This window comes from Chrysochloris asiatica, unplaced genomic scaffold, assembly GCF_000296735.1.
Source record: "Chrysochloris asiatica unplaced genomic scaffold, ChrAsi1.0 scaffold00007, whole genome shotgun sequence".
NCBI classification, from domain to species: Eukaryota; Metazoa; Chordata; class Mammalia; order Afrosoricida; family Chrysochloridae; genus Chrysochloris; species Chrysochloris asiatica.
Genome location: NW_006408525.1, coordinates 28,317,603 through 28,340,170, shown reverse-complemented (window position 1 = coordinate 28,340,170; position 22,568 = coordinate 28,317,603). Strand labels below are relative to the sequence as shown.

The following is a 22,568-nucleotide window of genomic DNA, read 5'->3' as shown; positions in this document are numbered from 1 at the left end:
GTTAGGTTACTGCACACAACTGTCACCTCACAGCACTGAGCGAGCACAGGGAAGCTGGGGCGGTGGGCCAGTCATGTGAGAAATCAAGGAACTCCCTGTCACTGAAAACGGTGGGGATCGATTCAGTCAGAGCAGCAAGCACTGCTGTACCAATGCATGATTAAGGGGCCTTCACATGACAGCCCTGTGCTAGGGTGGCAGGGCAGGGAGGACTCCAATCAGCAGCCGTCATTGGTGCTGGCCTGCCCTGCCCAGGACATCATTCGTGCCACTCGGGTTCTGTGCAGGAGTGGAGAGGGGTGCTGGTGGGCACAGCAGAACTTCAGACAGACCACACTCTCAGACATCCTGACTGGGGGTGGGGAGGGTCTCAGGATCTCCACCAGTTAAGAGCATCAATCTGAACCCTCCCTCTAGAGGGCATGCTGAATAGGGCCGGTGCCCGGCCAGCAGGGAGTGAGAGAAAACAGCAACTAAAGTGGGGCACACCAGTGCCAAGGAGCCAGCCAGGACTCTGAGGGGGACACTTGGGAGCAAGGAGGAGAGGGTGTGAGTTTCAAGTGGTGAGAGGTGGGAGATGTTGGATATGTGGGGGCCTTGGGGCTGGCAGGAAGAAGTCACCCATGACGGCTCTGTTGGGTCTAGCTGAATTCCTGATTAACAAGCACTCTGGCCCAAAGGTTTATTAGTGTCAGTGCACAAACTGGGGCACCACTAGGGGGCGGACAAGGAAGGGCTGCCTGGCTAGATGAAGGCTGGGGTCCAAGGCCCAGCTTTTCTCTAGAAGCTCACGACACACAAAGCTATGGGTAGTACAGGGAGACCCAGGCAGGGCTGCTTCTAAGTAACTCACACACGGTTGGGGGATAGTGTCAGGAACAACACACATGCCCTGGTGCCCAGAGATCAAGACCAGGAGGCAGTAGGAGTGTGGCTAACCACCACGGAGAGGTGCAGGGAGGGCGGCTGGGGCCACACCAGCCCATGAGGGGCTCACTCATCAAACTTCCCTTCCCGAATGTGCTCAAACGAGAAAGGCAGGAACTTGAAACCGGTCCCACTGTAGAATTTATTCTGGAACTCGACCCTGGGGAGAGGGAAGAGGAAAAGTCATCATTCCACAGAAACTTCTGAGACTTCCCAGTGGGGCCAGAAAGATGCTGCGCCTCGTGCCACATCTTCCTTAGCTCTGGGCCCTCAGCAAGACCCCCATCCCTCCATCCCTAGGTTCTGTTCTTGCTTCGTCCTGCTGAGCAGTGTGTTTATGCAACACACTCCACACAGAAACGTGCAAAAAGTTAAATTGGCTTTAGTATCTGGTAACAATGAAGAATATGCATTCCCATGATTCAGTTTGTTTCTAATGTCTCCTAGGAATATATTCCTAATCTACAGCTGACCTAGAAACCAAGCTTTCCTCTCTGGCCAGTGGCTCACCCAGCCGACCTCTGAGGGGAGGACTCTGGGAATTGACAACCACCACTGTGCCTTTGTTGTATCTTTTTGGGATGGGGAGAAGAGGAGGGGTAGCAAGTGAATGGTGACAGCTTTGGGCTTTCAATTTAAGAGAGGAAATTCCCAGGAAAGGGGTGGCAGTTAGGAAGGGAAGTTGTCTCAAAGTAATGCAAACATATTCTCCAACTACAAACACGTCAGAGACAGACTCCTTCTCTTGGGGACTAAAAGGAAAAACAGAACGTTAAGTCCCTTCCCAGGCAGTTAGTTCAATATGCATCCCTGGTGTCTCATTGGGGCCTCGGGAAGCTGAGGGGCAGGGAGAAGCCCTCCTTCCCTCCCTTTAGCAGAGCTGCTTGGCTGGGCATCCCCTGCTCACACACCCTGGAGGGCTGCCAGCAACCACACAGCCACCAAATATGGGCAGAAAAATGCATGATTCAGAGAATAACAAAGCCAAGGAGCACTGCCCTGAGGAATACTTTCCACATATGCTGTGTGACCCCCCAAGAACAGCCGGGGTGGGGCTGTGACAAGCTACAGGTCACAGTCCATGGGCAGCCAAAGGTGTTCAGAAGTCATCTGAGCAATTCAGACCCCCTCCTGCCCTCAGCAGGGACTCCCAGTCCAAGCCCAGAAGGGAGGAGGAATGAAAGGGTGAGGAAGTGGCCCAAGGCCAGCAGATCGGGAGCCCTGTCCATCTGTGGCACCAAGAGGTCCTCAGCTGCCCTCTCAGTCCTAGGGTGTGGGCTGGGGGCACCTCAGCTGCCAACTCCATGCCCTGAGAAGCAGAATTTTCTGTGTGGGAGTAATGACAGGCTTTCTCCCTCACCCTACATTCCTCAGGGGCTGAGCCAAGGTTCCAAAGCCTCTTAGACCCTGGAAGGTTTCCATTAGAGCCTGGGCCAAGCTCTCCCACAGGGTCCAGGACAAGGAAGCAGGATGGGATACATGTGAGAGAGCAAGTCAAAGCCAGGTCCTGATCCCCCCCACCTCCCCAGGTCCCAACATACTTAAGAAGTCCTTCTATCCTTCCCAACTACTGAGGCCATTCTGAGGGGTGGGGTGGTGGAGGGGGCAGTTTTCTGTTAGGTTTGACTTTTTCATGTTGGGTGGGTTGTGTTCTGATATGGTAAGGGTATTTCTGAAAAATAAAAAATAGATATTCATGTCTTCTTTCACTCAACACTATACATCTGGACACTGGCCAAGTCAAGTACAGTTCTAGCCTATGATACAGGGATAAATTCCAGCTTTGGTGAGACTACAACCCTGACCACATACAGGCGATTGTAGTTCCAGCCTGGACAAATGGACTGGAAGCTCCCTTTTCCGCTGCTTGTGGTATTACCCGGCTGTGTGACTCATGCACTTAGCGGGGCTCAGTAGAGGAAGGGGGTGCACCGTGAGAGCATTCTGTCCACAGTGCTATGGGAGACAACGGGCGAGCCCGACACCCACCATCTCTCCTACCAGCTGCTGCTCTACGTCAGACACTCAGTGGGTCCATCTCAGGGTCACTTGCCTTCAGTCCCCTTCCCAGCCACCCATAGCCTTCGAGCTGGAAAGACATTTCCCTGTTGTTCCCTGCTCCCAGGCCCCCCCTGCCAGGGAGGCATGTGCTTCCTGAGAGAGTACAAACATGAAGTTCTCTGGGACTGGGTGGAGTAGGGTCTGCTGGCCGCCTGCCTTCTCCAGGGCCCTGCCATTCTGCTCTGCTCGGAGGCCTCCAGGGCCCTGACAAGCATCTCTAGGAGAAAGCACATGGGACAGGAGCCGCAGGAAGTCAGGTGGTCTTCTCTGTCACCTGTCCAGCTCTAGCACTCAGCAAAGGCCATTCAGTGGCCCAAAGGAACTAGTGGGGGACTCCAGAGAGGCTGTTCCTGGCACGTAACAGGAAACCCCATTTCCTTGAGTGGGTGAAGGAGGAACCTGTTCTCTTTCCTGGTGGGGATGTGATGGGGGAGAGGCACTTTTAGAAGACTCTGTGCTGAGCTGTTTTTCTGGCCCTTTTGACCTCTCTGAGCAGCTCAGGACCTTGGCACACATGTATGTCAAGTGGTCCAAATGCCAGCCCGGAACTCTGTTTCAGGGGTTCTCCCTTCCCCTGAGGCAGCTACCCATCCCTGCCATGTCACCACAGCACTGCATTCCTACAGCACACCGGCCCTGAACTCTGTCCCTTTAACTGGCAACCAGTCTGTCAGTGCGCCAGCATGCACACCTGCCTGCATGGACAGCTGGCTAGAGCAGAAGGGACAAGGCTGAAGGTAGGATGCAGGATGTCAGTCTTTCTGCATTAAATTGATTTGGCGCTGATAGTTGTAACTACAACTTGTATCCCAGTCTTAGGCCTCTTCTGATAAGGTAATCATGTCTAAAACTGTGGTGGGCAAGAGTCGGGCCACTTGATATAGTTGTTGTTGTGAAGTGCTGTCGAGTCGGTTCTGACCCACAGCGACCCTGTATAGGGTTTCTGAGGAGCCACCGGTGAGCTTGAACCACCAATATTGCAGTTCAAATGGCTTGGCAGTCTGGAGCATTAACCCACAGCGCCACACTAGGACGCCACGATATGGTAGGCAGGGGAAAAAAAGACAAAACTCAGAAGACAGCATCAGCTGATGAGTACACTAACCTATGGAGTCCTAGTGTGGCGCTGTGGGTTATGTGCCAACTGCAAAACCGGTTTGAACAACAAGGTCGGCAGTTCAAGCTCACCAGCTGCTCCTCGGAGACTCTATACAGGGTTGCTATGGGTTGGAACTGACTCAACGGCACTTAACAACAACACTAACCTACAGTCTTCCAATAGTTCAACCATTCACTGTGACTCTTGTGCAGGAAATCTCAGGCTGGTGGTTTATATTTGCTACGATTTTCTGTCCACACTAGAGACCCAGGACATGTATAATAGGACAGCCCTTGCATCAGAACCAGGAAAGCCCAGCTCGACATCAGTGGTAAAGAGAGGTAGAAGGCGCCCAGGCTGGACGCCAGAAAAAACAGCAGCAAAATCCCTGCAGCCATTTCAGCAGGACAGCTGTTCCCACCACTCACAAGATGGCCACAGCTCAGAACTCTCCTTGCAGCTCTGGCCGGATTCCCAATACTTGAGAATCCTCGAAGCACACCACGTTCGGCCAGAAGGGGGCGCACAAGCACCAATTTCATTCACTGCTTTTTCAGTGGTGGGGTAGCATCTCTACACGCCAAAGCTGACCACTCTCTTATGATTAGATTCTAAAAGTTTCACAAGGGAGGGCTTCACATTTCCCCCTCTTTAGTCACTAGTTCTACTACCAGGGGAAAGAAAGAAAAGAAAGTAAGAAAGGAGAGAATGGAAGAAAGAAAAGTACAGCTTGTATGGTGGATCTGTTCCCTGCCAATCCGAAGGACATTCTGAGTTACCATGTATGCGCCTCTTTAGGGACTCTCCTCTTTTTTCTCCCTCAGCTAAAAGAGGACCACAGCCAGAACATCCCATTTTAAGCAGAGCAGGGGGATGGGCCTTGGACACCTGTTTATGATGGGACCAGGCCCCGCAGCAGACACCGGGTGTGTGTGTTATTTAACATTTAATCACAACCACTTGGATATTATCCTCTTTTTTTTTTTTTCCCAAATGAGAGAACGTGAGGTTCTGAGAAGTTAACTGCTCTGCTCAGCTGACTCAAACCCAGGTCAGCGTGATTCCGAAGCCTGCACTCTCATTATTCATCACTCCCTCAGTCCCATTCATCAGGGCATAGGAAGACACCACCACTTGAAGGCCACGGGTGATCTTGAAGGAGAAGTAATCTTTTTGGCAAGAAAAACTGTCTTCCCAAACTGCCTCAGCTCACTCTGGATTTGTACAGTTGGGTCACACTCTGGAAATCAGGTCCAGGCCCAGGTGAACTTTCTTGTGTCCAGGCATGTCTTGCTCAATGATTTGTCACATAGTTTTTGTCTAGAGAAGAGGCAGCTTTCTGGGGCTGGAAGCAAAATTGGGTGGCAATTGTTCCCTCAGCTCAGGGGCTCAGAGGCAGAGAAGTGAGTAGGGAAGGAAGGAAGCCAAGAGGGCAAGAAAAAGTGAGTCACCACAAGCTTGTTACTCAGACGTTCCCTCACACCAAGCAGCTACGGAAGTGTGCTGGGGAGAGAGGACACTGATAAGCTGAGAACAGCATAGTGCGCCAGCAGTCTGAAGCACGCACTACTCCTAACCTCATTGGCTCCACATCCATTCGGGTGAAAAGGAGGAGCAAGGAGGAAGAAAGCCAGGCCAGAGAAAAGCAGTGTCCAATGAGAACGGATTCTCTAAAGGAGCTTTTTCAGGAGAGTTGTCCAGCCACTCTTGCTACTACATGCCTCATTTCCCTCTCTGTAATTTAGAAAAACAGCTGAGTCTTTGAGGCGGCTCAGCTGTAACTGAGCCAGGAAAGCAATCAAAGATAAGGGAAGACATCGTCTACTTAGTTGGGAACTTTTCTCAGATTGAGATTTTGGATTTTCTTTCAGGTTTGGGCATTGTGTGGCGCTGTGGGTTAATGTGCCAGACTGAAAAGCTGTTTGAATTGCAAGGTTGGCTGTTCAAGCTCACCAGCTGCACCTCAGAAACCCTATACAGGGTTGCTAAGGGTCAGAGTCGACTTGACGGCATTCAACAACAACAGTTGGTCTACAGCTGCCAGAGACATTGGACCCTGAGGGCCCGAAACAGGGGAAGGAATGAGGTCCAAAAATGACCTGTAGGAGGCAGGGATGCCAGATAAAATACAGGTTGTCCAGTGTTTAGTAGAAGGCGCTGTAGGATCAGCAAGGGACTGCAAACCACAGGGTGAGCGGTTCAAATTCATCACCTGCTCATTGGAAACCTTACACAGGGTCACTATGAGTCAGAACCGACTTGATGACGCTTAGTAACAACAATGTCCCATACAGCATTTGGGACATATTTATGCTTTCAAAAGCATTCGCTGTTCATCTGAAATTAAAATTGAACTGGGTGTCCTGTATTTTTATTTGCAAGATCTGGCAACCCCAGTTTGAGGCCAGAGAGTCACATAGCTCTCCCAGTCCCTGGGACAGGGCTATCTGTCTCCACACAGAGCTACGAGGAACTGCCCCCAAACCCATAGCTGATGAGGCACTTCTGACTCTCAGCCACCCTATAGGACAGAGTCGAACTGCCCCACTGAGTTTCCAAGGCTGTAATCTTTACAGAAGCAGACTGACACATCTTTCTCCACACATCGACTGGCGGTTCTGAACCGTCAACCTTTTGGTTAACAGTCTAACACTTAACTAACCACTGCCCCACCAGGGCTCCTTTTAAGACCTACAAACCCATGTAAAATACAAGTAAGCAATACACACACACACAAAAGCCGCCCATCTGAAGAAGTTGCATTCATGTACTGCGTTACATACTATGAAACCCATAATTCCCCCATAGCACAATAGCGTGCCCAGGGGTCCTTGCCAAAAGACTGACAGGGGCACATCTGGGGTGCAGTGTGCTTGAGCACTTTCCTGGACTTACAATCTATTTTCAGGGCTGTTCTCTTCCAATACTCTGAAAACAGGAGAAACATACATACCAGGACAAAAAGAAAAACAAAAAAACCAACCCACAATCAACAAAAACCCCCAAACTTTAGCAGCTCTTTCACACCACAGTTAAGATCACTGAGAATGGGCAAGGCAATGAGAGGTAACCCGACAACCCCCAGCAGCCAGAGACCTCTCCCTAGAGGCTGTGAGAGAGGAGCGCTCTTCCAAAATCAGCTGTGGACTTCTTCTGATAGTTATTACTCAGGCAGCTCCCTTGGGTGCAAGGTTGAGAAAGCAGGCATTTCCTGTGTGGTCAGGCAACCGCTCCCAGCAAAGAGACTGGGGGGATTTTGTAAGGAGAGATGCCAAGGCCACTCACCAGTGTAGGCGCAATGCGTGGAGGAAGGCCGAGAGGCCCTCCATGATCAGAAGGATGGCCACAGTCAGGGTGGCGAAGGCCGTGAAGATGAAGAATAGTGCCAGCGCTCCTGCCAAGCTCTTCACACGCAGGCCCAGGTGGATCACCATGGTCCAAAGGACCTCAGACAGCTCTGGGGAACAGGGAGACAGTGGTGGTTCAGGGCAGCAAGAGGCAGCTGTGGGCCTTGTGGTTTGCTCCTACATGCATCGCTGCAGGGTTTCCTGTTCCCTGGGGCTCTTACGAATTCCACTCAATTTAAACCCCACCTGAAAGGAGCCCTGGTGGCATGGTGGGCCCAGTGTGGGCTGTTAACCACAAGATAGGCAGTTAAAACTCACCAGCCGCTCTGCAGAACGATGAGGCTCTATTCTGTCTTATGGGGCCACTATGAGGCAACTCGATGGCAGTGGGGTTTTGTTTTTTGAGAGAAAGGGAAGACCAAATTCTCGGGCTGGGAGAATTCTACTCACGTGCGTGTGCCAGACTGAGGGCCCAGAGGCGCAGGTAGGAGGCGGTGTTGGAGATGCAGCCCAGACAGTACTCGATGGTATGGATGGCCTGGTGGACCATTGTGTCCCCAAAGTCAAACTGTCGTGGAGGAAACCGGAGAGACAGTAAGAGTCAAGGAGGGGAATCTGCTCGAAGCTTGACACGGTCAGCCTGGGCCTGAGTACTCCACTAACGGCTGTCTGGGAGAGGACAGGAACTGCTTACCTGGACAGCGCCTCACCCTGCGGGGGGCCAGGGGCACCCAGTACTAAATCTACACTCACTCTTGAACTCAGGTGATTTCAGCTACGTCTTCCTCAGAATTCCCAGCTGGGTTAGCCCCAACTTGGGCACCCTTACTTCCTTCAACACATTGCATTTTACCAACTCCATCTTGATTAGCACATTTGTTTATTCTCCCTGTTAGGGCTGCTGAGTTAAAGCACTTAGGAGACAAAGTGACCGTCTGGATCTATACCATAAGAACCTGCTAGTGGACCAGCTTTAGCTGATTCTCACCTTCGTGGGTGCTGGTGAGGAGGCACCCCTGCTCTCAACAATCCACTGAGAGCAGGAAGGGGGCGGTCCCAGGAGACAGATCAAGTTGGAAAGTGCCTGGAGAAGACACTAAACCTCTATTCCCACTTTACTCATTTTTACAGCCTTTTGGGGGCAAGATAATCTTTTCTTTGTAACTTCTGATAAGATTAAATAGGGGACATTTTGGCCAAAGTGTCACAAATTCCTACATGGATATCTGACTGATGCCAAACAGAGCATCTCCTGATCGTGTTTTCCTCACCCTCAGTTTATTTCCAGTTTTCCTTTATACACCAAAAATGACTTCCAGTGTAAAGGGTGGGACAGGGACAAGCTCTCTGGAGTTCAGGGTGAACACTGCTCCAAGCACAGCTGCGGGTGAAATACAACTCAAAGGCTACAGGAGCTCCAAGTGCTTCTCACGGGGGTCTCATGATCCTGCTGGGGCAGTCAATCACCTGTGAGCATGTGCACGCAGGGTGGGCAGCAGGTCCACTGGGTCCCCAGGCCCTAATGTGAGCTCAACCAGCCTCTTTAGCCTCTTGAACCCTCCTCAGTTTGATCCTCACAGGGCCAGGGATCTTTCAAGACTCACATGACTCCCAAAGGATACCCAAAATGCCTTGGGAAATCCATGTGGGCAGGGCATGTGAAAGGAGCTGGATTGCTAGGACCACCACAGCCCAGGCCAAAGGAGGGGGGCTGGTTCCAGCACACTGTTTCTGGGCCAATGCCTAATCTTCCTCACCTCTGACAATGCACATCCAGCATATGTCTGGCTTTTCTCCCAGAACAGACTCTTCAATTCTCCTAGTTACACTGAGAAACCTCAATCAATCACTGTTGGCTGTCACCCTAAAGCTCCTGTTCAGATGATGGGAAAGTCCCCATCTCCAAGGACTGAGGCCTTGACCGTTAAGAGCTTAGAAAAAGCAGTGACCACGCAGTTGATTCTACCAGACCCTTTCAGCATTTTTACTTTACCTCAAGTTTCCATTTTAAAAAAGGACATGAGAGGAAAGGAGGCAGGAAGCTTCTCTTCACTTTTCCTCCCTTCCATTGCACACTTGTCTCATCTACACAGTAGGAAAATAATGGTACCTACCTCAGAGGTGAGAGTTAATGAGAAATCCAGCCAGGCATGGCGAAGGGGTCTGCCACTCACAACCTGCCTTAATCTATGGCAGCTACGATTCCAACCTTCTATCTATGGACTCCTTGTCTGCCTTTTCTACTTCAGCTTCCTCAGCACTCAGCCATCTACTCCTCACCCTCCGGCACCCTGGCTTCTACCCTTCTGACCCACAAGCCAGCGCTTTTGAGCATGTCGTTAACCAACAGACATTCTACAGAGCTGACGGGGCTACAGTATCTGCCGCTCTCCCCTCTTCTGTCCTCCTAAAAACTCGCCTTCCCTTGGCTTTCCTCCTACCTCTCTGGGTGTTCCTTCTGTGTTCTTCATGGTTTTTCTTTCTTAAATGTTGGTGTTCCCTGGAGCTGCAGCCTCAGTCCTTTTCTCTGTTCTATGGGATCACCACTCAGGGTTTCCACGGACACCACTACGGGTGACTCTCAAATAGACATCTCCAACTCAGCCGCCTTGCTTACTTCCAACTGGCTGTGCTCCATGTTCTCCTGGGTCTACCACGGGTACTTCAAACTCAACACCACCCAACCTGGGCTGGTTCATTGTTCTCCTCTAACCGCACCAAGACCTACTTCTAGTCCAGGTTCCATGTCCCACAAAAGGGTACTGCCACTGCCCTTAGATCCAAGTCTGGAAGTCAATCTTGAATCTTTACACACTCTCATCCCCTACAATCATTAAGACACTGGAACCTCTAGCTTTTACCTCTTTAATACCTCATTTGTTGTTAAGTGCCATCAAGTCGGTTCTGACCCATAGTGACTCTGTATAAGGTATCCAAAGAGTGTGGCTGGTGAGTTTGAACCACAGACCTTAAGGTTCAAACGGAACTTGTGGTTGAGTGTTTATCCTACAATACCACACCAGGACTCCTAACACCTCATACTGGTTCCTGTATTTTGCAGCTCCCCCTGAAAATGCCTTACTTCACTTCAGGCTCCATAGCTATTCCCTCAGTCATATCAGATTAATGGGTTTCCATGTCTTGAGACTGCCCCATGCCCAATCCAATAATCCTAACTACAGTGCCACTATGAGTATTTGGTGATGCAAGTGACTGTGCCCCAAGATGACTCCTTGCAGCCCCGGCCGTCGCTGATCTCTGTCAACCTCTAGTCTCTCCTCTCACCATCCCCCCTACTACTGACTGTGCTCCAGGCAACAGAATACTTGCGCATCCCCTAAGTGTGATGTGCATTCACAATAAGCACACACATTGGTGGGTCTGCCGCTTCTCCCCAGATTCCTGCTTGACCAGGCTTAGATTAGGAACCTCCTTCTCTGGGAAGTCTTCCTGGATCTCCTCTTCCCCAGTGCACCCTGGGGCTTGTCAGGGTCCCTCTTCTGAGCTCCTGCAGCATCCTGGGCACACTTCTTTCTACACAGCACCTGCTACTGGACCGTGTCCTCAATTTGTCTGGGAGTTCCTTGAAGGTGAGGACTGCTTTTTACTCTCTGTTTCTGCAGTACCAAACACAGTGCTTGGCACATGGAGGGTGAATAAGCAAACAGGTGGGTGGGATCAATGAATGGATGGTGGGATGAATGAATGAATATATATATGGGTGGGATGAAAGTAACTGGAGAGAAGAACTGATGGAGGGAGAGGTGTTGGTCAAGGTACTGCTGACCCTTGCTGAATGGTTACAGCCATCAAAGATCTTCCAACTAACCAACTGGCTTGCGTGGTCCTGAGCACACCCCCATAAAAAGAGACGGCTGCTTCCACTGGGCTGGAGCAATGTTCTACACGGGGCAAGCAGGCTTTTATAGCCAGAGCAAAATGGAAAAGTTCTGGATTTTTAAAAAATCTACTTTGTTTGAAATCTTGAGCTAGCTACTTTAGAGAGTTAGACTGTCATACATGCCTGAAAAATATAAAATGTTATGACTACTTAGGAAGCCAAAGGAAGTAAAATTCCCAAGTGAGGTGAGTGGCTAGAGACTGGGCAGGCTGAATTATACAGTCCATCTTGTTTGAACATTGAGTTCCCCTGGGATATGGCTGCAAATGGGGACATCAGTGCACAATAACCTGATTCTGAACATGACCATGGCCTTGGATACTCAACATGAAAAGCACTGAGAAAGCAGCGCAGTTGGCAGGGTCATTGGGTGCGGGGGGCTGATGTGCACAGGCCGAGTGACCCCAAGGAACACAGGGCCTACTGTACTGCAGTTCTTATAAAGAGGCTCCACATTCCCATCCACTGCCCCCTCAGACCAGGAAAGCCAGTTCATAGTCTGGGTATTTTACAGAGAAGTTTTGGGGGAAGGTATCAACAATGCAACAAGGCCTTTAAAAACCCAAATCCAAACCTGTGTATTGCTAAATGACTCATTATTACTAGACTAGAAGGTCATCTATTCCAAATGTAGTCTGAATCTTTTTTTTCTTCTGTTACTCCCTCTGTGTGGGTTGGTGTACATAATATGAACTCCCGGTATACAGATGGATTTTTTTCTGGGGTGCTGCTAAGAGGCAAAGCCTCCTTTTGAAAGTGGTCTACCTCCCACACCTGGGCCACATGAGGTACAGCTGACCCGAGCCAAGGGTTGAAACATCAAGCTGATGAGGGCAGCAGGAAGAGATTGGCTGCATCTCAGACAGGGAGGAAGGCTTAGCTTGGCCCATAAGCACTCAGAGGAGTGGCAGAGCAACCACAACATCGCAGGAGAGGATGGCCGAGGCCAATGGGACTCAACCCCCAAAGGGAGTCACTTCAAGAATGCCAATGCAGACATTACTTGTAGCTCTCAGAGGTGTTAGATCAGCAGAGACAATGAAGCAAGGCAGAGGTGACAGACATGAGATGCAGTGAATGGAGAGCAGCTTTTTCAGAGCACAGGTTCACACACTGGTTCCAAGTGGCCAGTGAGATGCAGGATGCACGGTGTCATGGAGGGCCCAGGGGGTGATCACAAGGGTGGGAAGAGAAGCCCCAGATAAACATGAAGGCAGAGCCAGCTTTCGTCTTACCACTTCGTCCTCGGTAGGCTTGAAAACATAAATTTACACTTAGTGGGGAGGCCACACCACACATAAAATTACAAGTTATGAGCACAAGGCTGTCATTGCTTCTTGGGAAGGCTTGTTAGCACTGTATAGGCTAACCAACATGTTGGGGGAAGAACTCCTCAGCATACACGGCAAGCAAAATCAGCAGGGATTGAATGGCTAGTCATATCTTTGTTAAAAAGCCATCTACATAGTGAAGAGGTCAGACAGAATGAAGCGTCCAGCTCTCAACTCCTATTTGCTTTTGAAAAGAACCTAACAAGTAGATGATAATCAAATGTTCAGTTCAAAGGTTTTGTACTGCCAGTGGTCACGCAGGGAGATTGGATTTTTAAAAAACAAGTTTGGCGGTGGTATATTGGAGAAAAGTCTAGCGTGACCTTACTATTTTTTCCTTTTCTTTTAAAAAAAGTAAGACAAAGAGCTCCCCCCACCCCCCAAAAAAAAAAAAAAAGGTTACAACAAGAGTAAATCAATGGGTCAGAACTTCAAAAGTACCAAGGATTACAGTCATGGTTTGAGTGATTCTTGGGCAGGACAAGGTGTGAAGCAGCTCTCCTATATGGTCTATTTATGGCAGTGAGAGCTCGGATGCTGGGGCCTACGCTGCCTGTGTGGGTCCTGGGGAGAGCTAGTCACTGAGAGCTGCATGTAGAGTACTGTGCGCAACATGCAGTCTAAGAAGCAACGGCAGACAGAGCGGCTGTAGCTTTTGCAGGCAGCCCTGGGGGTCAGAGCAGCGGCCCACTGTAAAAGCTGTGGTGCCACAAGAAGCCTGAGGCAGGCTGAATATTAGTTTTCAAATTTTGATTTTTCAAGGAGAAGACTGGAGCGAGGTCTCTGAGGTACACAAGACTAGGGCTGGCCGAGGTGGAAGGAGAGGAGGCCCACACCACTGGATCTTACCTCTTCCGCGTCCTCTGAGTGGGTGGAGAGCTGGTCATGCTGAATAATCTCAGCATCCTCCTCTGTTGGTCCGTTGCCCACCCTGATCCCACCAAAGTTGAGAGTTCCCTACACAGGCGAACAGAAAGAGTAGAATTTGCCTGGGCTTTACTGTGACATTCTGTGAGGTGGGCAAGGGCGATGGTTAGTACATACAAACCTCAGAAAAGCATAAATTCTAGCAACAGCAACAAAATCCACTGGTCGACAGAGCTAAGTAAAAACCAATCACTGAATTATTGAATGGAAAATCAATTTGCTCTGTAAACTTTCACCTAAACCACAATCAAAAGTAGTGATTGGAAAAAAAAACAAAAAACCCAAAAACTACAAATCACTGTTCCCACCCCAATAACTACTGCCCAGGTCCCAGTCCACATTCACATGCATCAGAAGAAATAAGCAGTTCTGCCGTCTGCACAGCGACACCCGCCTGGCCTCAGTCACCGCTAACTAAGAATCCTGTTTGAATAAAAAGCTCAATGCAAACATACTCATAAGTGTAGTTCTCCTATAAAGCCTGCACTGGCCCAGGTCTCTCTGGAACTAAAGATCAAGGGAGGTGAGTTAACTGACATGGTGATTCTACTCTGATCTGAAAAGTTTTCAATAGGAGTCCAAGAGTTCTAGAAACTTCTACCAGAAATAGATGGGTCTTTGCTCAGGAAAAAAGTACTGCCATTGGTCAGGGAAGGAAAAAAAAGTTCAGTGTAGGTTAGCTTGCATTTAGAAGGATACTAATCTTGAAATGAAAGATTCTGGAATGTTAAAACAACCCTTCTAGGAATATAGGCAGACCCCGAGTTGAGTGTTTTAACAGGGTCTTCATAAACAGAACGTTATTAAAGTCAACATGCTTTGGAAAAGCTTGGATTTACTGATACAAAATGACTTTTTGGGTGCAAAAAAAGGGTAAAATTGGGATAAAGTTTGACAGGCATCAATTAAAACCAATCTATCACAGAGTGAAAAAGTTTAAGGTATAGCCCTTAGAACCATTCCATACTGTTTCTGTCCTGGGAGCCAAACATGACAAGAGTTCAAGGACTGCTGTCCGGCAAACAGCCTTCCTGGCAGCTACTCCGAGCTGCCAGACCTTGGTTTGGTGTGTACCATTTACCACTGGACTGCCACCAGCTGCCCCCTGGGAACCCTATATAGAGTTACTATGACTTGGAATGGACTCAACAGCATTTAACAACCACCACTATCAGATCTCAGTGTTGGGCAAATTCTCACTCTTCCTCAGTGGTTCTCAAATGTTGTTAGAGAACTGGACACATCAGAATCATCTTGAAAGTGGAATTTCAAAGATTCTCAAATACCAGCCCTAGAAATTGTAAATCTAGTAGTTCTGGGGTGGGGGTCAAGAAATGTATATTTAAAAAACATTTCCCCAGGTAGACATTGTATAATTGCTGGGAGTGTCTATAAGGCCCTCGGGCCGGGAGCATTATACAAACCTTGAGAGAGAAGTATGGACAGGTAACTGCCTCGCTGTTTGTAACAACAAAGAACTGGGAATGGTCAACACATTCAGTAACAAGAGTGAGTCCGTAATTTCGGTATATTCTCCAAAATGTTCTAGAGAATATTCAGCAGCCATCAAGAAGAATGAAGTAGTTTTGAAAAACTAATAAAATAAGGGAAAAAGTACTATAGTTTAAAACACAATTTCCTTTTTTTTTTTAGTATACATATATATATGTCTGTGGAGTTCTGGTGTGGCGCTATGGGTTAATGCACCAGACTGCAAAGCCATTTGAACTGCAAGGTCGGCAGTTCAAGCTCACCAGCTGCTCCTACTAGGAAACTCTATAGAGGGTTGCTATGGGTTGGAATCGGCTCGACAGCACTTAACAATAACAATATATGTCTGTAGATATGTCTGTAGGGAGTTCTGGTAGCGTAGTGGTTACGAATTGGGCTGCGAACCTTAACGTCAGCAGTTCGAAACTACCAGCTGTTCTGTGGGAGAAAGATGAGGCTTTCTGCTCCCGTAAAAGATTTACAGCCTCGGAAACCCTGTACAGGGTTGCTATGAGTCGGAACCGGCTCCACGGCACATAACAACAACAACAACATGTGTCTGTAGAGTCCTGGTGTGGCACTGTGGGTTAAATGTGCTGGACTGCAAGGTCGGTGGGTCAAGCTCATCAGCCACCTCTTGGAAACCCAATACAGGGTCACTATGAGTCAGAACCAATTCAACGGCACTTAACAACAATGTGTTTCTGTGATAAAACATATTTATATTAATAGATGACAGACATATTCCAATATGAGCAGGAGGTATTTTAAAGATTACAATCAAAACCTTTTTCTAATAATACTCTTGAGGAAAAAACAGTGGTGGGGTTAATACTATTTGCTTTTTCTAACTAAGTATGCCTTTGTGTTAATTTTCTTTTTTAAGGCCAGAAGAGTACTGTCTGGGTCATAGAATTAATAATGTATCAATTTTAGTTCTTCTTCTACTTACCTGTTTTAATCTGCTGGGGTGTGTGTGTATGTGTGTGTGTGTGTGTGTGTGTGTGTGTGTTAGACTTCATAAGGTGATTCTGACATGTGGCTGGATTTGAGAACCACTGAAGCCCTGGACATCTCCAGGGCAGGCGCATACTACACCTGATGACTCTGTAAAGGTACAAGCTGGAAACGCAGCTGTAAGTGGCACTGGTGACAGGAGGGGACTCCAGTGTACCCTGAGCTGGGTTATAGGGTAGAAGAGGCCGGCTCAGATTTTAAGCCTCTTAAAGCAGAGAGCCATTTCCAGAGCTTTCTCCACCCAGCAAATGACATGAGGGAGAAACAGGCGAAAACTCCCAGCCTGACACTGACAAACATCTCCTCTGAACATACGGAATGAATACAGGAAGGAGAATGAGAAACACACAACTAGATTAAGACAAAACAAAAGCAAACTTGGATAAACTGCTTACAGACCACCAAGAGACGCAGACCAGAACAAAGAACAAAATAAAAACAGATCAGTGTTCATATCCCCAGCCTTCTAAGGTGGAGAGTCCAGGGCCCTTCTTGTGGAATGATCATCCTGATGCCTGTAAACTGCTTTCCAGAAAGAGATATGGATTAAGGAGCCTCTGAGAAGGTTTCAGCCTGGGACCTTCAATTTGGAGATTATCACAGAAGAGGATGCCAGATTTAAGAGCACCCACATCGTCTCAGAAGCACATCTTATATATATTTGGGCTAGCAGAAAGAAGTATGTGGAAAGAAGATAAATGAATGGGTATTCCCCCCTCCCCTCATATGGAAGGAGAGACAAAGTTCCTACTTGTAAATAATTTTAAGCAACAACATTAAAATAATTTATAATCCAAAGTATTGGCCCTTTTAAATAATAGAAGGTTCTAGAAGGATGATTCCAAGTATTTTTCTAAGTTTAAAATGCTTAGGTACACCTAATATAGGAGATGTTTATCCATTTAAAGATTTTCTTTAAAAGACCATGATGATACTGCTATAGAACACAGAATATATTAAGTAATCATAACTGTTGATATTTTTAAATTTTTATAGATTCATTACCTAGCATATATTAGAGTAACGTGGATATTAGTACAAGATAAGGTTTTGGTTAAGAGATTAAGATTTTTTTTTTTTTTTTTAAGGACAAATATTCAAAAGCTTAACATACAAAGTGTTGCTAATTGAGTCATGATGTTATAACAAAAGAGGAAAAGGTGAAGACAGAAGATACTTTTGGTTGTTACACCAGATGTGTAGTACACACAGCGAGACACACGGGAGAGTGGAGGTCTCACTGGAACAGTCGAGGACATGAGGGCTTCTGAGACTCTCACAACAGTTGACATTACTAGGTTTCCACCGGAAAGACGGTACGTCATTGCTGAAAAGGACCAAATGCCCAAGTATCACTCTAAGGTAGAAGCTTAAAGTGCAGGGAAACCAATCCAAGAAATCCCAGAGAAGCCTTGACATACATGCTGAAGAATCATCCAGTACATGGTCACAAATACAGACATGAAAGTGGATGAGACCAAGAGCTGCTGTCTTGGATGAAGATAATGGGACTCTCCAAGAGGGTACAACAGCCACTTTGTTTCCATGAACATGACTGTACTTACATATTTGAATAGAAATGGTCAAGATGCTGTCTGAATCTATTCTTAAGAGGTGGAAATCTCTTCTGTCATCGCCTCAATGAGTAACGAGGACATACTTTCCAAGAGAGCACATGTCCCAATCTCTCCATAGAGTTCAAGAGAACTCTGCTGCACTGCTTGCCACCTCTTTAAACATAATGTGATGGTTTGTTGGTTGGAATTTCACTCACTGTTGCAGCCGCTGCTGCCTCTAGCCCCTGTTGGCTCGGGGTTGGGCTGACTGGGACCTCCACAGGTTGCCCTTCCTGATAGTGAATGGAAGAAAAGAAGAAGGAAGAAGAGAACAAAAGAGGGAGGGAGTGAAGGGGAGAGACGAATGAAGGGTAAATGGAAAGATGATGATGGTCAGAAAAGGGAGAAGGAGGGTCTTGTAACTCAACTGCTCTCCAACAGGGGTAATAATCTAACAGCATATGAGAGTCATGCAACAAGATCTTCTGGGTTCTCCCAGGCATTACAATAAGTAAGCAGTATTGGGTAACCAGAAACCACACACAACACTGAACATTTGGCAACTTAACTGTGCATGTTAGGGGAGAACGCATATGCACACATACATTAAGTAAACACATGTATGTATGCTGCTTTTGAAAAAAAAAAAAAAAAATCAATGTACTTTAAAACCAAACCTTTTTCCCAGATGCTCTGGTTGTTGAAAATATCATTGTCTCATTTTAAAAAAGAAAATATCTCAGTGTCAGCCCTGTGGCTGTCCAGGCAAGTCACATGAGTGGCTCCGCCTGTCTATAGCTTCTGCTGCCTGACTTTGGCTGATGCTGCATCCAGACAGGCCCAGGCCTGGGTTCTGATGAGCACATCATGACAAACAGGAAAGGACCTGCTCTCTCTACCCCGGGTATGCAAAGCTGAATCCCGATGTCTGTGTAGCAGATACTTATTTGTCTGACTTCAACAGGACGGGTGCTCATACTCAGGTATGTAACACAAATGCATTTTAACAGTATTCAGACTCATGTACATTTAACTACCTCCAACAGGGAGATCAATTTAACTGTATTGATCTTAAAGGGAAAAAAAATGTCTAGTAGCTTTCAGCAACAAAAATACACCCACCAAATGCTTTCTCCTTAAATACTGATGGCGAAGGACCAGTGGTTTCAACAGCAGCATCCAAGGTACACACAGGAGCGCAACCACTACCAGGAAACACTGAATCCCTTTCTGTACAGGAAGGACAAGACACATACATCAAAGTTCATGAATCCAATAGACAGTTTCCAACTCCAGCATATATTTCCCCCCAAGCAGGCAGAGTTCTTTCCTATTACTATGAATAATATTATCCACTTTCTCAAAATAATGAGCAAGTGTTGTGGTAAAACCCAGGAACCGGCGGACCTGTAGGATGGGAGATATAATTCTTACCCTTTTGGATACAACAATCAAAGAAGGGTCCTTCCTAGCTAAGGAGGATGGGCTGAGTTTAGATGTGGGACACATGAACTAAAACCAAATGCTATAGGAAAGGGTTTTTTCTTAGCTTTTTTAGGGAGAGGGAAACATGTAGCTTCCTGACCTATAGTATCCCCCTAATTAAGACAGCCCACCTGGGGGCTGACGCACCTGTCCTGAGTACAGCATCGTATTCCCAGAGTCTGGGTAGGAAAAGACGAACATGTTTATGAAGTGGATCAGGAGGCTTGGCGCCTTCTCAGAGGTCTGAGCATCATAAGCTGTCCACTTGTAAAAAATGAGGATAACCAAGTAGCCAAACAAGGAGGTTATGAAGATTATTTCAGGAATAAAGCCAAAGTAGATATTCAGGGGCTTCTTGAAATAGCTAAAAGAAGAGAGAAAACATACATTAAGAGCGAACGGAGGACACTAAATGGAGTACTTACTCCATTTTTTTCTATCGAATGCCTCCCCCTGTTCTATTTTCATCTCTTTGAGAAGCAGAAACCAGAGGCATTGGTGGCAACAGACACTGGAAATTACCCATCAGTGTCTTAGACCATCCCTGCACCACTGTCAACCAGGTGAAAGGGACTGGGAAGCCTAGTATATTCTTACACTTCGTTCACAATTTTATGTGAGCCACACATCAAAGAAGACAAATAACTTACTCATTTTGATCAAAATTGCACAAATATTTTTCAAAGATCTGTACTGAAACTGTAAATTCTTTTTTTTTAATGTTTTATTGTGAATTATGTGATAGTTTACATGGGAGAATATTAGTTTTACATTCATCCTATCGTATATCATTTCATTGCCATGGTTACAATCCCCTCCATGCATCATCAACCAACCAAATGGTATATACCCTACAAGCCTGCCCCCCAGTCATCAGCTGAAACTGTAGATTCTTAAGAGGCTAATATTAAGCCTCACTGAAGATGAGTTGTTATAAAAGCACTTCTACAACATAAAATGGGGTTCTAAATTCCTAATCACTCTCAAAGATGTTATGATTTCTTTAGGCAAAAATTTCTTTAGGGTAAGAAGTGACTGGCTTACAAGCTTTCAAGATGGAACCTATATCCAGAGGGTGTGGAGCAAGATAGAATCTCCACTGAGAAGCAGCCAATCTGTCTAGGTGGGGCTGATGAAAGGAAATGCAGATAAGTCTCTTGTGATACAATAGTGAATAACTGTTATCAGGATTGATTGTGAGGGTTGGAAATGTAAAGGTAGACAGTTTGTAGCAAGGAGGGGAGTGAATTAACTTTGCAGTCTAGGAGCAGAGGTGCCTGGGACAATCGAGGGAGAAGAGCAGAGAGCGGGACCCTACCCAGAGAAGCAGTGACACCAGAGACAATGACATGGAGAGATGGAGCAGTTGGGGACTTTAGACCCAGAGAGGGAGAGGGGCTGTGTGCTGACCACCGGGAGGCAGGCTTGTAGGGTATACACCCTTTGGTTGTTTGATGATGTGTGGAAGGGATTGTAACCATGGCAATGAAATGATATACGATAAGATGAATGTAAAACTAATGTTCTCCTATGTAAACTATCACATAATTCACAATAAAACATTAAAAAAAACACCCTGCAGAGTAGTTAATCTTACAGTCCAGAAACAGAACCCTAGGACCATCAAGGGAGAAGATCACAAGCAGAATGTGAGACCTTATCCAGAGATGGAGGCAGAGATGGGGACATGGAGAGAGGGAGCAGCGGAGGACTCTAGATTCATGGGAAGAGAGGGACTGAGAGCTGGCAGCCAGGAGACAGACTTGGAGAATGTGCCCTTTGGTGGTTTAAATTGTTATATATGCCTGACTTTAAAAAACAAAAACAGCTAAAATGAATAGAGAGAAATACTGTTAACTGATGATACATGGAGAGGATTATAACCATTGTAATGAAACAAAGTATATGATTTGTTGAATGTAAAACTGATGATCTGCCCTGTAAACTTTCACTCAATTCACAATAAAAGTCTTTAAAATTTTTTTTTTCTTTAGGCAAAGGTATTATTAACACAAAGTATTCCTATGACAGAAACAGAACAACTCACACATGGTTGAAAAGGCTCAGGGTGACTCCAAACATCATGTGGAAAATTCCAAGGATAACAGACATCTTCATCTTGAAGGAGTTGAGGAAGGTCAATTTATTGGTAGCAATGTTCCAAATCTGTCATAAGAAAACAAAAGGTATTGCAAAGAGGTCTCAGCAGAAAAAATATTCCTCCTAGTGTGGCACTGTAGCATAAGCACTAGACTGCTAACCACAAGGTTGGTGGTTCAAATCAGTCATTTCTCAGAAACCCTAAGCAGGGTAACTATGAGTTGGAACTGACTCGAAAGCAATTAACAACACATCTATTTAAAAGGTAGTTGATTTTTTCACTACAGAAAATTACAAAAAATATTGTACCTGTTATCATTCAATTTCATTAATTACTATTAATTTATCAATTTTGATTCATCAGATCTCCACCCACTTCCCACCTTTGTATTATTTTGAAGCAAAGTCCGTCCAGATATCATTTTACCTGTAAATATTTCAGTATGGATCTCTAAAAGGTAAGGACTCAGTTTTCAAGGATGACCTCAACACTGTTGTAGTTGGTGGTGTGTCGTGGAGTTGGTTCTGACTCATAGTGATCCTGTATGGTGTTTCTGAGGCTGTAAATCTTTATGGGAGCAGAAAGCCTCCTCTTTCTCCCATGGAACAGCTATAGACTCGAACTTACGGTTAGCAGCCCAATTTGTAATCCACTATGCTTGACAATGATATTTAACATCATGAATATAGTCAATATTTACATTTCCCTGATTGCCTCTAAAAATTCTTAAAATATTTATTTATTTGAATGAAGATCCAAATAAACATTGTAAATGGTGGTCTGATTCTTAAGTCTCTAATCCACAGGTTTCTTCTTTTTTGGTCCTTATAAAATATTCGTTGAAGAAATTGGGTTGCTCATCTGCCATGTAGATTTCCTCACGGTCTGCACTATACTGATTGCACCCTGGCGGGAAGTTGTTCATCTATCAATTGCCTTAAGCTCTTGTCACCTAAGGCCTGCATGCCTGTGATACTTTCGGGACAGTTCTATCTTCCTCTATTTGGCTACCAGATTAGTCTTCCTAAGTCTTGACTCTGACCCAGACACTTCCCTGTGCCAAAACCTCCTCTAAAGTCACACTGTCACCTCTAGACTCAAGTGCACACTCTGTGGCCTGATAAGCCAGAGCCTCCACCACCTAGCCAAGCATCTTTTTTCTCTGAATTGGCCTTTCTGTGAAGAGCTAACACTAGGTGACCTGACAGCATGTGACTGGTTCTCTCCAGCCCGTCTTGCCTGAAACTCAGTTCTGCAACTCCAATTGCTCAATGGATACTTATACCTGTGTGTCCCATTTTGTTGTTGTTGTTGTGAAGTGCCGT

At 46.6% G+C, this 22,568-nt stretch overlaps 1 protein-coding gene across 7 annotated transcripts in view; it reads right to left on the bottom strand.

The window, feature by feature from the left end:
- Positions 1-887: 887 nt before the first annotated feature.
- The window catches only part of ATP6V0A1 (ATPase, H+ transporting, lysosomal V0 subunit a1), an 86,660-nt gene continuing 64,979 nt past the window's right edge, over positions 888-22,568 (bottom strand). For 3 of the 7 annotated variants that reach the window (XM_006832669.1, XM_006832671.1, XM_006832667.1), the window contains 8 exons: positions 21,190-21,308; positions 19,290-19,506; positions 18,780-18,887; positions 13,516-13,623; positions 12,571-12,588; positions 7,885-8,002; positions 7,373-7,544; positions 994-1,087 (listed from right to left, as the gene is read on the bottom strand). In XM_006832669.1, coding sequence (XP_006832732.1) covers positions 994-1,087; positions 7,373-7,544; positions 7,885-8,002; positions 12,571-12,588; positions 13,516-13,623; positions 18,780-18,887; positions 19,290-19,506; positions 21,190-21,308 — 954 coding nt within the window. Of the gene's footprint in view, positions 1,088-7,371; positions 7,545-7,884; positions 8,003-12,570; positions 12,589-13,515; positions 13,624-18,779; positions 18,888-19,289; positions 19,507-21,189; positions 21,309-22,568 lie in introns of those variants that run through there. The other 4 variants (XM_006832668.1, XM_006832672.1, XM_006832670.1 and 1 more) reach the window with 3 other exon arrangements.